This window comes from Emydura macquarii, unplaced genomic scaffold (assembly GCF_026122565.2).
Source record: "Emydura macquarii macquarii isolate MOO-44397 ecotype Brisbane River unplaced genomic scaffold, CSIRO-AGI_Emac_v2 contig_1253, whole genome shotgun sequence".
Taxonomy (NCBI): domain Eukaryota; kingdom Metazoa; phylum Chordata; order Testudines; family Chelidae; genus Emydura; species Emydura macquarii.
In genome coordinates, this window is record NW_027131390.1 from 55545211 (window position 1) to 55559496 (window position 14286).

Here is a 14286-nt window from a genome sequence, read left to right on the forward strand (position 1 = left end):
GCAATTCTCCCCAAAATTAATCAGTAATGGAAGCAAGGAACCCCTCAAGCCAGACATCCTGGCTACAGTTCACCACATGGAACCATTATGCTTCAGAGCATGCTCCTGTTACTGCAGGCCACTTGTTATATTTTCAGCTAAATAATAAATACATAGAACTCCAGCAGTACTGTTTTCTGTTAAAATTCCTTTTCTTGATCCTCTGTGGTCTGAGGCATTAGGGCTTCTCTTTCATAGAATCCTAGAATATTAGAGTTGGAAGGGACCTCAGGAGGTCATCTAGTCCAACCCCCTGCTCAAGGCAGTACTAACGTCAGCTAAATCATCCCAGCCAGGGCTTTGTCAAGCCACAGCTTAAAAACCTCTAAAGATGGAGGTTCCACCACCTCCCTAGGTAACCCATTCCAGTTCTTCACTACCCTCCTAGTGAAATACTTTTTCCTAATATCCAACCTAGACCTCCCCCACTGCAACTCGAGACTGTCTTGCTACTCTTGTGAGCGTGCTTCCCCCCCACAGACAGCAAGCAGGGTGACCAGTGTGGGGAAGAAGGTATGTCTTCTGTAAGGTGCTATTAACAGCCTTATGTCAAAAATGCCTTTCCAAGAAACAGCACTACCTCCTGGGGGAGAGACTGAGCTCCCAACTCCCACCTGGTTGTGTCGTTGATATCCAAGAAGGCTAAGGAGTTACAGCCATAGAAAAAAAGCCCAAGTAGCATGCTTCAGTAGCCCTCTCTCTAGCCATGATGCATCCCACAAGAAAGGGAGAGCTGGAATACATTAAATCCAACAAGAACACTATTAGATTATTCAAATAGAATTATTTTTCCTTATGTTAAGAAATGTTATTGACACCCTTGAGCTCCACTCTGACACAGCCAAGCTGAATAGAAAGTGTTTCCCCATTTATTACCCAAAGAATTTGGTAAAGTCTCTCAGTGAGTCAGTATGATACATGCCGTTCTTGCTGAGTGTGGAAGTTCCTAGAAAGGAGAGGAAGCTTTGCAGGCAAGTCTTCATTTATATTTTACAACATCCTTACAGGCAAGCTTCACTTTACTCATGCTTTCATGTTAAACAAAGTGTTTTGTTCCTTGGTCAAGGATACAGTGTACACACTCAGGCTTATCTAGACTGAGAAAAAGAGTTGTTTTTAAAATGTTATCACTTCTTAAACATCCCTTAGCATCTCATATAGATAAAGGCTGAGATGTTGAAAAAGTTATTAGGTGACCATGGTCATAAAAGATGTGATTGTAGGGTGTGCTAGCCAACATCTTCTAACTAATGTATTTGAAAATTGTAGTGTAGACAGGGCGCTGTGTATCTTAACATATGCCATGCTGGTCAAGTTAAAGCTTGAGGTGAATTTAGATTTTATCTTAACCAGTTTAGCATGGATTAAGCTACGGAGTGCTGTGTCTATACTAGATTTTTCAAATGTATTAGAACTTGTTCGCTAACACATCCCAACATCACATGTTTAAATCCTGGTCTAGACAAGGACTTGGCTGACCATGAGTAGTGTGTTTTTAAACATCAGTGCATATACTCGGTGGTGTTTTGAAAATATTAGCTAACATGTTAATTAGCATATATATTAAAATAGCACTCATTTTCCCAGTCTAAACAAATTATCAAAGGGGAATTTCTTTCTTACCCTTACTTACCCTGGTATTAGCAAAACCGACATCTCCCCAAGGAGAAACAGAGAATTTCCAGACCATTTTCTTCCGTACATGTATTCCAGAGCAATAATGTCCTCTTGTAGTGATCTCTCAGGAATGAATTGAGAGAGAGGGTCATCAAGTTAGTCCTCAGAAAAAATTCTTCCTGTCTTTCTTTGTGACTGATGCAGTTTATTTGTAATTTAAGTTCTGGCCAATGCAGTAGCCATTTACCAACCTATGGCTATCTCTGTGGAAAGAAGACTCCCACCTCAGGCAGAATCTGGATTCTGCTCAATTTGCTGGTGGAATAGCTGCTTGTGAAAAGTATAGCAAAAGCTGTCCAAGAAGAAAAGCCATGCTTTACCAACTCCAAAACCTGAATGGATGGACTTCAGATTTTACATTTCATATTACATTTTTCTTACTGGCATAAGCAGTTCAGGAGGGAGTCATATTTTTGTCTTTGATCTGCTGTCTTGTCTGGGAAATTCTAATGCTTGGTCATTTCCCAGATGTGGATGCTTGTCAGACAACTTGTGTAAGAGAGAGAACTTGGTTACCTGCGAATTTCTCACTGAGAGATATTTGGCAATCTGATTCCTTCTGGGGAGTGTATTTTTAGAGAGAGCGAATATATGTGAAAAGAGGATATCTGTACATAAAAAGTTGAATTTGTTGATTATAGTTCAGCATTATCCGTTACTCTCATTATGGTAAGGTTTTTTCTTCAGTTTTGGAAGTTCTCTTCTTGGGAACAGCAGCCAGGGTGCAAAGCTTGAACGGCATGTCCTGCTTCCATGATTGAGAATTCTGGACTGCCTTCATCTCTGCACAGCAGAAGCAGCAAGCCCAATTGTATAGGATTTGCCAGATGTGGGTAGGATTTTCAAAAGTATCTAAGTGACTTAGTAATGAAAGTCTCATTTACTTGTATTCGTAAGTCACTTAAGTATTTTTGAAAATGCTAGCCAGTATCTTGTAGAAAAGAAATCAGTAACAGGTAAGAAAAAATTTTCATTAAGTGTATTTTATCATTTTTATACCATTGAAAAACAGGTGACGGACAAGGTGGTGTCTTTTTAGTAGTACAGTTGCTTATTAAACCTTTGCTTTCAGTCAAGTGTTCCTGGAATTCTCTGTCTAGAGATCGTTAGAGTTTTATGGAGGGGAGGAGTTTGTGTGGGGAAGTTAAGTGTGGAATGTTTTTAAGTGTTTGCTAAAACTCTGCTTGTCTATTGTAATCAACACACTATAAAATTACTGCACTGATTTCCTTTGACTTATTTTCTTTCTCTCTTTCTTTCTGCACAAGCACTCCTATTTGGACAGGGAAACATCCCTCCTTCTGAGAAACATTGCAGGAAAGCCTTCTCATTTGCTGACCAAGGTGATGCTTCTTCTTTCCACCTGCATGTAACTTTTTCCTTACGGATAAAATGCAGTTCCCACTTTTGGGTTTATACCCTTGACACTCGCCCCTTCCTACTGCAACCCTCGCCCCTCCAAAAAAAACCTGTTGCATTTACTAGAGTGACTTTTCCTCTTGTCAGACTGTTTTTAAAGGCAGTCCCATTTTAAATATACTCTGAGTCACTGGAAATATCCATTAAAGATTCCAAATTCTTGGAGAGCATTTAACATTTATGATAGCATTCTGTTGTAAAACTTCTTGGCTAAAAAAGTCAAGTGAAGTCAAAAGTCTGTGGCATCTAAAAGCTCTTCTGTTTACCTCCCCTTTACAAGTATAAAAATCAAGTTGTGGGAAACACATGGACGCCTTTTCCCATACTGCCAGAAAACAATAACGTCCTTCAAATGAATTAAAATTACTAGCAACAGTTTTTCTTCATACTGAAAGAAAGGATCAAATTCACTATTTTGAGTGCTCTTCCTTGGTGTAATGTGGGGAAAAAACACCCTAGTAAGACAACATATTCAGAAGTCTCTGATGGACAATTCCTAAATTATTTCCATAGCATAGGAAAAGAGACAGTAGCACCCAAGAGGCACTCCTCGCATTTTAATATATTGCTGTCCACTTTCTGGCACTGTTGGTTAGGTTGGGAATCATAATTACTGTGCCCCCTGTAATTTGGATTTGTTATACCAGAGTAGATGAAGGGTGCAGACTGTGATTCTATTTGATGATGACCAGCGGGGATGAGGAAAAATATATAGTTTTTTATTGTTGAGTCTTGCACATCCATTAGATTAGGAGTCAACTTCACTATTGTCTACCTCGTATATACCATTTCTTTGATTATTTTGGGGGAAAAAAAAAGTAGGTACTTCTAGGGAGAAGCTTGGGCAAATCTGAAGACAAGGGCTATCTTAATTATGCCAATATAGTAAAGCAGCAAGGGCATATTTGATAAATAGATACACTGAGGCTGTATTTGCCAATTATACTTTAGAACTACTGTTTTTTCTAGTAAGCTATACTTGTGTTAGCTGCTGAACAGTTAAAAAAAAAAAAAAGTGTTATCTATTTTCCTGAAGATATTTATTCCAGTTATTATGTAGTAAAGGAGCTTTAACAGCAGCCCAGAACAAAAGTCATTTTCTGCTTTTTTCTAAGCCTCTCCTGTTTTACCTTTTAAACCATTACAGGTTTGGATGCATGAGAATTAAGAAATGTGGTGGCATGAACAGAAACCTTGAATGGTCTTTTTTTTTTTCCCTCCCTCAGTTTAATGTCTTTCCTCATGTCCTTCCTGCTTATAGTGGATTGTATAATAGAAGGGTGTTCATGTGTACACTCTTGCCAAGGCATCAAATGAAAATGTGCATAAAAAGTTTTTATCCCACTGAATAATGTGATCTAGTTTTAGATAAAATGATAAATTTAAAATCATCATAAAGCTACGTTGCAAACTTATTTGGCTGGGAAATTTTTATGCACAGATTAATATTGCCCAGTATTGCTTTTGATGGTGCCTTCTTGTTTGTACATTTAAAGAAAATGTAAAGAGAAACTTTCTGGAAAAAAAACTTTCAAATATTAAACTAAAATCATTTACTGGATCCCATTTCATTTTTTATGAAATCATGTCTACCCCATTAACTTACATGAAGTGTGAACTTCATAGCTTAATTAGTACCACTTAATTGCTAGATTTATTAAATTCAGGTATTTTTTTCTTTAACCCCTGCTGTCCCCGCAAATGTAAGGAATTCAATTGCAAAAAACTTCATTAATGTACAATAAAATGTAAGAAGTCAAGAAATGCAAAAAGTAAGGTTCTTAGAGTAACATTAACTCATTCACATTACATAGCCTGCATCTTTTGTGTTAAAACAACATGAACAGAAGGTATTTAATTACACATTCAAAAAGGAATTAAAGAATTACATGGGGATAATGTGGCCATGGTTACCATTGCGAAAGGAACCTTTTAATTTTTGATTTCTTGGGGGTTTTTCAGTTTTAACTATGCTACTTTAAAAAAAATGGCATTAACATAATTTTTTTTAATAAAAGTAATGTTCAGATGCAGTTGAAATTCACTTACTGGGAGAATCACTGCAAGTTGCCAGTTTAGAAAATAAACAAGAAAACTAACAAAACAATTTAGTTATTTGAGAACACTGCATCACAATGTAGCTTAATTTTTATCTATTTCCATTCATAATATGCTAATATATTTTGTATTAATAAGATCTCACTATAGCTATTACCGCTTTGAGAAATAGAGCTTTTTTGAGAATTATTGGGTTTCTGTATTTGTGATGTGAGAATTAGTGATATTCTTCTGTAATTAGATATAATTTCAATAAGATTTATTGCTTGGAGTAAACTTGTTTTAGACCTCAATCATACAAATGCTCGCATGAGTAGTCCCATTGAGTCTGGGCCCTTAGTAAGTTGTACTGCTATTTCCAATTCCAAAGGGTTCTAAACTATTTCAAGTTCATATTTTAGGTTTGTTTACCATTGCAAGGGAAATGAATTGCTATGCTAAATGTGATTAGATTGATTAGTATGTCATATTTCTGAAATGTAGACTGTTGTTTATGACAGTTGTCAGTTTGTGGTTACATGGCTTGCAGCAGTATTCAAATATATTTTAGTGTCACCTGACTTTCTTCTCATGAAAATAATCTCACATGGAATGAGAAATGTAGTTAGCTCAGCACATTGTCTGGTTGCATAGGCTTCTTGTTAATCCTCTTTGTCCCTTGTGTCAGGGTTTGTTGTTGTTTTGTGGATTGTTTGGCTTGGAGGGGAGCAAAGGCAGATAGATTAGGGTGTAGCAAACTTGGAAGAATATCAACTTTAATCCAATCATACTTTTAAAAAAAATCATAATCCAGTCATACTTTTAACAAAAATTCATGACAGTACATAATTCCCCATCCTGCATCAAGAAACATTACCTGCCAAGTCTACTGTACTGTTCCTGGTATGTCTATTAGTTTGAAAGAAAAGCTCCATTTAATAACTAACAAACAGTTCTAACTATTTTTAAAAGTCACATTTTTAGCTTTGCTCTATTTTTCTTATGAATGAATTCTAATCTTCTTTAGCATTTGCTGCTAGTAAATGAAATCTTTTTTAGGGAAATTATAATTTTAGAATTATTTCTAATAGTTTTAGTCTAAAATTAGTTTAAAAATATTGCAGTAAGGGATCATCAACATGGATTTGTGAAGAACTCATGTCAAACCAACCTAATATCCTTTTTGACAGTGTAAGAAGCCTTGTGGATGGGGGGAAGCAGTAGATGTGACATACTTTGACTTTAGTAAGTCTGTTGATACTGTTGTACATGACCTTCTCATAAACAAACTAGAGAAGTATAGCCTAGATGAACCTACTTATAAGGTGGGTGCACAACTGGTTGGAAAAGCCTACTCTGAAGAGTAGTTATCAGTGGTTTGCAATCAACTGGAAGACCTTGTTGAGTAGAGTCCCTCAGGAATCTGCCCTGTCTTGTCTTCAGATCTGGGAAAGCACCACAGCAAAATGCAAGGTGGAAAGACTGTTTAGCATAAGTAGTTAGCACATATTGTAAGGGACCATTCAAGGTAGAGTGTCCTGTTAACACCCCTCCAGTCATAGGACAAAAAGAGGGAATTATTGGGTTACAGATTGTTGTAATAAGCCATAAATCCAGTGTCTCTGTTCAGTCTGATTTTTAGTGTCTTTCAGACTAATGAATTTAAGCTCCCAGGCTCTTCTTTTGAAAGTGTTGGGCAGGTTTTCTTTGAGGATGAGAATTGGTAGCTCAGATATAGAGTGATCACTTTGTGGAAACAGTCTTGAAGTATGTAAAAGGTTGTTATGAAGCGGAGTGTGATAAATTGTTTTCTTTAACCACTGAGGACAGGAAGTAATGGGCTTAAATTGCAGCAAGGGAGATATAGGTTAGACATTAGGAAAAATTTCCTAACTGGAAGGGAAGTTAAGCACTGGAACAAATTACCTAGGGAGGTTGTGGAATCTCCATCATTGGAGGTTTTAAAAACCAAATTGGACAAACACCTGTGAGGGATGGTGTATAAATACATAGTTCTGCCTCAGGGCAGGAGACTGGACTAGATGACCTATTGAGATCCCTTCCAGTCCTACATTTCTGTGATTCTAGGCTACTGTTTCATCTCTGGAGCCAATTCTGAGAGTTCCAAATGAAAATTAATTTGGTAATAGAAATAGCACATACTTAAACTTGTTTATCATAAAACCACTACACAATTTATCATGGTTCTCTGCTAAGGAATCATTTAAGACTAGAATATCAGAAAAGATAATTACAGTACATTGACACAGGTATATTAGAGTCCTGAAGCCTGATTCTCCGCATCCTTGCTCTTTATGTAGTCACATGCACATGGGCAAAGTGGGTGTAAAGTGCTATTTTTTCTATAGTTGTATACTCACATGCACATGTACAACATGCAGTGGGCTGGAAAATTGGGCCCCATGCCTTAAGTAAATAGCAATGCTGAACATACTCCCAGCCCCTTTAGAAAAATAAAGGTTTATGATTGAGTTCATGGCTACCATTTTAAAAGCCAGAAAGAACTTGCACAGCTTTTCAAAATTGGTCTTAACAATATATAAAGGGTCCATCTTCCTCTTATTGACTTCAGTGGGAGCAGGAGCAGGCCCAGAGCATATAATGATTAATTGTAGAACATTACCTTTCCAAATAAAACATTTCTTTTTTTAAAAAACAAACCTTAATAGAGCTTTTCTTTGCTTTTGGATAACAAATGTTTTGTGGATGAAAACAGCCGTAACTATGAGGTAGGATGAATATTCTAAAATTCTGGAATTGTATACGTTTGGTTAAAGTTAAAAATCTTTTCAGTTATCTTATTGTTGGGTTTTTTCTTTTTTCTAAATAATATATTAATCTGGTTTAACCTTTCCTAGTTATGTGATACCATCTTTATGATAAATTAAAATGAGTCCTAGCTATCACTAGCCTAATAAAAAACATTGTTCTTTGCCTAATTAAGTTTTGAGATAATGTTTCAAACCCCAATTATTGCTGCTTTTGTCAGTTTATTGGCTCCTCTTATTGAAAAAGATTATGTTTCTCACAAGCAAGTCTATCCCCCTCCACAGCTGTTGCTGTCTCCACTGTGTTACTGTATAGAAGTACACTCTGAGAATAAGGGGACAGAAGCAGCTAAGTATGAGGAAGACAAAGTGACCTAGGAAGGAGCCACTCCAGAGGATGAGAATAACAACAATGGCTCCACAGAAGTGAAAAATGTCTGTAAACTGTAACTTCTACTAAAGCTCTGCACAAATTTGAAGATGGATGAACCTTTGTCATTAAGTAAAAGGCAACTTCATCCAAATAGTGTAATAGAGAAGAACCACAGGGATTATATTTGTAGAATCAAATGATGGAGAGTTAATCACTATAGTTGAGGCTGTCATCCATCATTGTGAAGAACTGTGCTCTGTGCTACTTTTGCTCTGAAAGCAATCTATTTTTAAGGGGACTGACAGAAGTATTGTTTTTAATTGCGTGGCTTTCTATTTATGAGTTCCATAGTGTTCTACAAGATGGTTTATGTGCTTCTTTGGGCTGTAGTAATCCAGATCTTAGAATTCTGAAATTTGAAACCTTCATGCAGAGGTTCTACAGAAATGGTCTCTTGTTTCAGCAGATCACTTCAGCTGTATTGCAATAGTAATATTAATGGCTGATTGCTGGAAATTGAAAGTAAGTATTAGTAATGTTGCAGTATACCAGTGTCTTTTTTAAAAAGCAAATTAAGCGCTAGAATAGATTCAAATTTCCTGGATTTTTAATGTTTTAAATTGTAACAAACTTCAATTATTTAATGGAAGAGTATCAATGAAGAAGAATGTTTAACTTCTTATGTTTGATGATTTTGAACACTTTTTTTTAAATGAGGAAAAACACAGCATGGAACATGGATGAAAGGTAGTATGCAAGTATTTAGCTATCGTTTAACACGTTAAAAGCTTCCTAAACAGACTGGAATAACGTGGAATGCTATTTAATGGAAGTTTCTTTAACATTAAGATCTGGTATTTCTCATTGTGATGTTAACTTTGATAAACTGAAAATCTATCGGATGTATTCAGTTGTACACTGTTGGCAAATATGGTATGAGCTGAGACTGTCATAAATTTTTGGCAAATTAAAGCATTTGGTAATTGATAGATGCAAGAGAAAAAGAAGTGGAATGCAAAGGAACAAGGCAATATTGGCTGGCAAAGTGTAAAAAAACTGTATTCTGTCTTCAAAGCAACAGGATCTGATCTGTGTGTGCATGTCAAGACAGATACAGGAAGTCTTTGCATCTTAAACATAGTAGTTTTTTTCAGCATTACTGATTGTTCCTTTAATTTCCACAGTAGCTGTTGCCAGCGGGGGAACTAATATTCCTTCTCAAATTCTAGACTATGGTAAATTCATAATTAGACATTCCAAAGTTCAGACTGACATTTCTTTAACTGGTGTATCCCCACAGGAAGAGCAGGCTGCTAAACTGAAAGCTGAGAAGATCAGGGTTGCTTTGGAAAAGATTAAAGAGGCACAAGTGAAAAAGGTAAGCTATATTTATATTATTTTACATTATTCCATTGATTCAGAAAATATGGATTCAACTCTGCTCATCTCTGTACATTATCTTTAAGCTATTTTAATAATTAAAAAGGACTTTTTACATTTAGTTTTTCTTTTGAGGGACACTGCTTTCTGATCTGTACTTAGGTTATTCTAATTTAAAGTAACTATTTTATTCCATTTTCTCATCCAATCAGGGCTTAATCAAGACTTACACTATTTGGGGTGGCATCACATTTTTTGTAAGCACTTGTTTATTTTACAGCCAGATACAGATTGGCAATGTGCATCTGAATCTGAACCAGAGATCCAGCCCCATTTCATTATGTCTTTATCTGTTAGTAGCTCACATTTCAAACTCTTGTCCTCCTTATAGACTCTCATTCAATATCAAATCCAATTGAATCATTCAATTGAGTCAAGCTCTCCAACTTCCAGTTTGCAAGATACAACTCCTTTAATTATTATTAATAATAATAATAATAGGCAGAAGAGTAGTGACAAAGAGAGAATTTGATGCTATGTCAAAGGAGTTAAAGATGTTGCCTCCAAGTTTAGGGACACTGTCAAGTAATTTAAGGCCAATATTTAGATGTGTTTAATAAATAAATCTGTATATCTTAATATGAACAGGATGATGTCAAATGTATTTAAATCACTAAAAATTGTTTATATTTAAACATTCCACATTTAATATTTATATATCAAATGCTACAATATTGTGCTAGAGCATGAGAATTAAGAACAAATCAACTAACTTCTTTTAACTTTCTCAGATGAATGAGGTGCAAAGAAGTAAACAAATAGCGTAAAATGTGGAAACAAGATTCTAACATTTTTTCAGTTTTACTAACTTAGTGTAGGTAACATAGATTAGATTGAAGTGTGATTTTTATGTGGACAACTGTCCTATTTTTAAAGTAATAGTGAATAGTAGCAGGGAAATAGCAGTTAAGTTTTAAAAATAGTGCTGCTTTCCCCACACTCCTCCCAAGTAGAAAATTTAAAATAGAGACAACTTATTTGTTTGTTTGCCTCATCAGTGAAAGAGTAATATTTATGAAAAATGTGGCAGAAAGTGACAGAAATTTAATCACTTGCAGATTTTTAAATTAAAGCAATCTGCTGTCTGTGTTACCAATCATAATTGGAAAGACATTTGTGTTGTGTTTCATGTATTTCATATATGTATAATTGTTTCTTTTTAAATACATTTAAGAACTGAATTCCTTGTATGGATCTCATGCTATATTTTAAATGTATTGGGGTTTTTTAGCTTTTAGTAAATAGGGATGCTAAAATAAACTGAACATACTGTACTCTAGGGTTGAGCGTTCAAATATTCATGTACTTCAACCAGTAATATGATTAATTTAATGGGGCACAGGTCACTTACAGGTTTAAACTAGTGTAAATGGTGGATTCTCTGTAACTTAGAAGTCTTTAAATCATGATTTGAGGACTTCAGTAACTCAGCCAGAGGTTAGGGGTCGATTACAGGAGTGAGGTTCTGTAGCCTGCAATGTGCAGGAGGACAGACTTGATGATCATAATGGTCCCTTCCATCTTAAAGTCTGAGTCTATATTTTTTTTGTTGGTTTTGGCAAAGTTAGTCAGGAAACTGTAGATGCTACAGAAATGAAAAATAGAATTTGAGCGATAGCAGCAATACACAAAACTCTTTTTATATAATTTTCAGTTAATAATGACACGTTAACCTTCCATACTTCTGTCTTTTCATGAGAATGAAAGCAGTAATGAACAAAAATTCATGGATCAATAGAAATAAATTATCATTGTATCCATTTTTATAAGAGCAATGCATAAAATTTCATATAAATTTATACAAACAAATTTTACATCTAGTTGCTTGAGATGAGCTTGTATAGAGACACTTATCGCCCATTTTGGCAAGAGGGGTTTGTTTCCTTTTTAATGCATAGCTAAAATAAAACTACCTTTACAGCAAGTTAAAGAAGTATGGGTTGGATGAATGGACTATAAAATGGATAGAGAACTGGCTAGAGCATAGGGCTCAACGAGTAGTGATCAATGGCTCCATGTCTAGCTGGCAACCGGTCACAAGCGGAGTTCCCCAGGGGTCGGTCCTGGGGCCGGTTTTGTTCAACATCTTTATGAATGATCTGGAGGATGGGGTAGATTGCACCCTCAGCAAGTTTGCAGACGACACTAAGCTGGGGGGAGTGGTAGATACCCTGCAAGGTAGGGATAGGATACAGAGTGACCTAAACAAACTGGAGAATTGGGCCAAAAGAAATCTGATGAGGTTCAACAAAGAAAAGTGCAGAGTCCTCCAATTAGGAAGGAAGAATCCCATGCACAGCTATAGACTGGGGACCAACGAGCTGGGCAGCAGCTCTGCAGAAAAGGACCTGGGGGTAACAGTGGATAAAAAGCTGGATATGAGTCAGCAGTGTGCCCTGGTTGTCAAGAAGGCTAATAGCATATTGGGCTGCATTAGGAGGGGCATTGCCAGCAGGTCACGGGAAGTGATTATTCCCCTCTATTCGGCACTGGTGAGGCCGCATTTAGAATATTGTGTCCAGTTTTGGGCCCCCCACTACAAAAAGGATGTGGACAAGTTGGAGAGGGTCCAGCGGAGGGCAACAAAAATGATTAGGGGGCTGGAGCACAGGACTTATGAGGAGAGGCTGAGGGAACTGGGCTTGTTTAGTCTGCAAAAGAGAAGAATGAGGGGGGATTTGATAGTGGCCTTTAACTACCTGAAAGGGGGTTCCAGGGAGGATGGAGCTAGGCTGTTCTCAGTGGTGGCAGATGACAGAACAAGGAGCAACGGTCTCAAGTTGCAGGGCGGGAGGTCTAGGTTGGACATTAGGAAAAAGTTTTTCACTAGCAGGGTGGTGAAGCACTGGAATGGGTTACCTAGGGAGGTGGTGGAATCTCCATCCTTAGAGGTTTTTAAGCTGAGGCTTGACAAAGCCCTGGCTGGGATGATATAGCTGAGGTTAGTCCTGCTTTGAGCAGCGGGTTGGACTAGATGACCTCCTGAGGTCCCTTCCAACTCTAATATTCTATGATTGTAGATTTTTTTCCTTTCACAAAAGAAAAATGAGTTTTGATAAGGTGTGCTTTGAAATGAGCTTAACATGAGTTTAATTTGAGTTAACTTTATTTTTTAATCTAGGTTCAATAAGAAATATGTTTGGGAAATTAATCCCTTTTATTCCTCTTCCCCTTCTGGTCACAGCTGGTGATCAGAGTTCACATGTCTGATGACAGCTCCAAAACAATGATGGTGGATGAGAGACAGACAGTAAAACAAGTACTGGACAATCTGATGGACAAATCCCACTGTGGCTACAGTTTAGACTGGTCGCTGGTAGAAACCATATCTGAATTACAAATGGGTAAGTATGTTGATAATGTTGATTCCCATTTGTTATCTTAGTATTATCGGTTAACTTAACATTTGTCCATATGGACTTCTTCATACCAATTTAAATATTATTGATCCATAAAACTATTAGTGTTCATCATCTCTATTGGAATAAAGTTTCATTGTTTTGATTTTGTTTGTTGGTAAATATTATGTTTAGAGTTTTGCAATTTGCTTTTTCTTTGCCTGAAGAATTACAATGTGTTGTGTTTCAAACACACTTCAGAATTTTCTTACTGTACTACTAAAAGGATGACTAAGGTAAATGCCGTGATATCTTTGGAATATAGAGATTGTAATAATGGATCGCTCAAGGGATGTACTAATCTGGTATGCTACTACCTGATGTTTAAGAAGGCAGTGGAGGTGAGGAAGCAGAAAAATACAATGCTACTAGCTGTCTGTGTAGTGCCTCGTACTGATCCTAAAGGTTGTCATATTACAAGGTAAAAATCAGGGACTGGTCAGCTCTCACTTATATCCTTTATCATTTTAAGAATTTATTATTATTATTACAGTAACACCTAGAGACCTCCAACAGATATGGGTGCTCAATTGTGCTCAGAACTGTACATACACATCTTAAGAGACAGTTTTTCTTTGAATGCTGATCCCTAGGGGTATGTCTGTACTACCACTGGGAGTGAGCCCCCCAGCCTGGGTACACAAACTTGTGCTAGCAGTGCTCACCTTTGCACACTAAAAATAGCTGTGTGGCTGTTGTGGCACCACTGGAGGCTTGGGCTAGCTATCCAAACTCAGACCTGGGAGTAGGATGAGCTAGAGCTTGGGTGGCTAGTCTGAACCTCCCGGTGCTGCAACTGTGGGTATGCATGCGCTCCATGTGCCTGAGACCAGAAGATTTTTGTTCATCGGTCCTCTCCTGTAATTCTCCTTTCCTTGTGCTCTAAACCAAGAGTATAAGGGGCAGTGCAGATCGACAACCTCTACAGTTGCCTTCTACCGCTTCATGATCTGGGACAGAACTTTCCAGTGTCCACAGAGCTGATCTTTTCTCTTCCAATCTGTAATAATTGTAAATATAAATATCTGTTGTTAGTTAAGTATTTGTTTTACCAGTTAGTGTAGTTAGTTAAGAATCCGGGGACTCCCTCCACCCATGTCCTCTATGCTGCCTC

At 36.9% G+C, this 14286-nt stretch overlaps 1 protein-coding gene across 2 annotated transcripts in view; it reads left to right on the forward strand.

Annotated features, from left to right (window-relative positions):
• RAPH1 (Ras association (RalGDS/AF-6) and pleckstrin homology domains 1) overlaps positions 1-14286 on the forward strand; it is a 156103-nt gene that overhangs the window by 99481 nt on the left and 42336 nt on the right. The window contains exons 6-8 of one of the 2 annotated variants that reach the window (XM_067548851.1): positions 2985-3059; positions 9635-9712; positions 12959-13118. In XM_067548851.1, the coding sequence (XP_067404952.1) occupies positions 2985-3059; positions 9635-9712; positions 12959-13118 (313 nt within the window). The remainder of the gene's footprint in view (positions 1-2984; positions 3060-9634; positions 9713-12958; positions 13119-14286) is intronic. The other variant, XM_067548850.1, reaches the window with a different exon arrangement.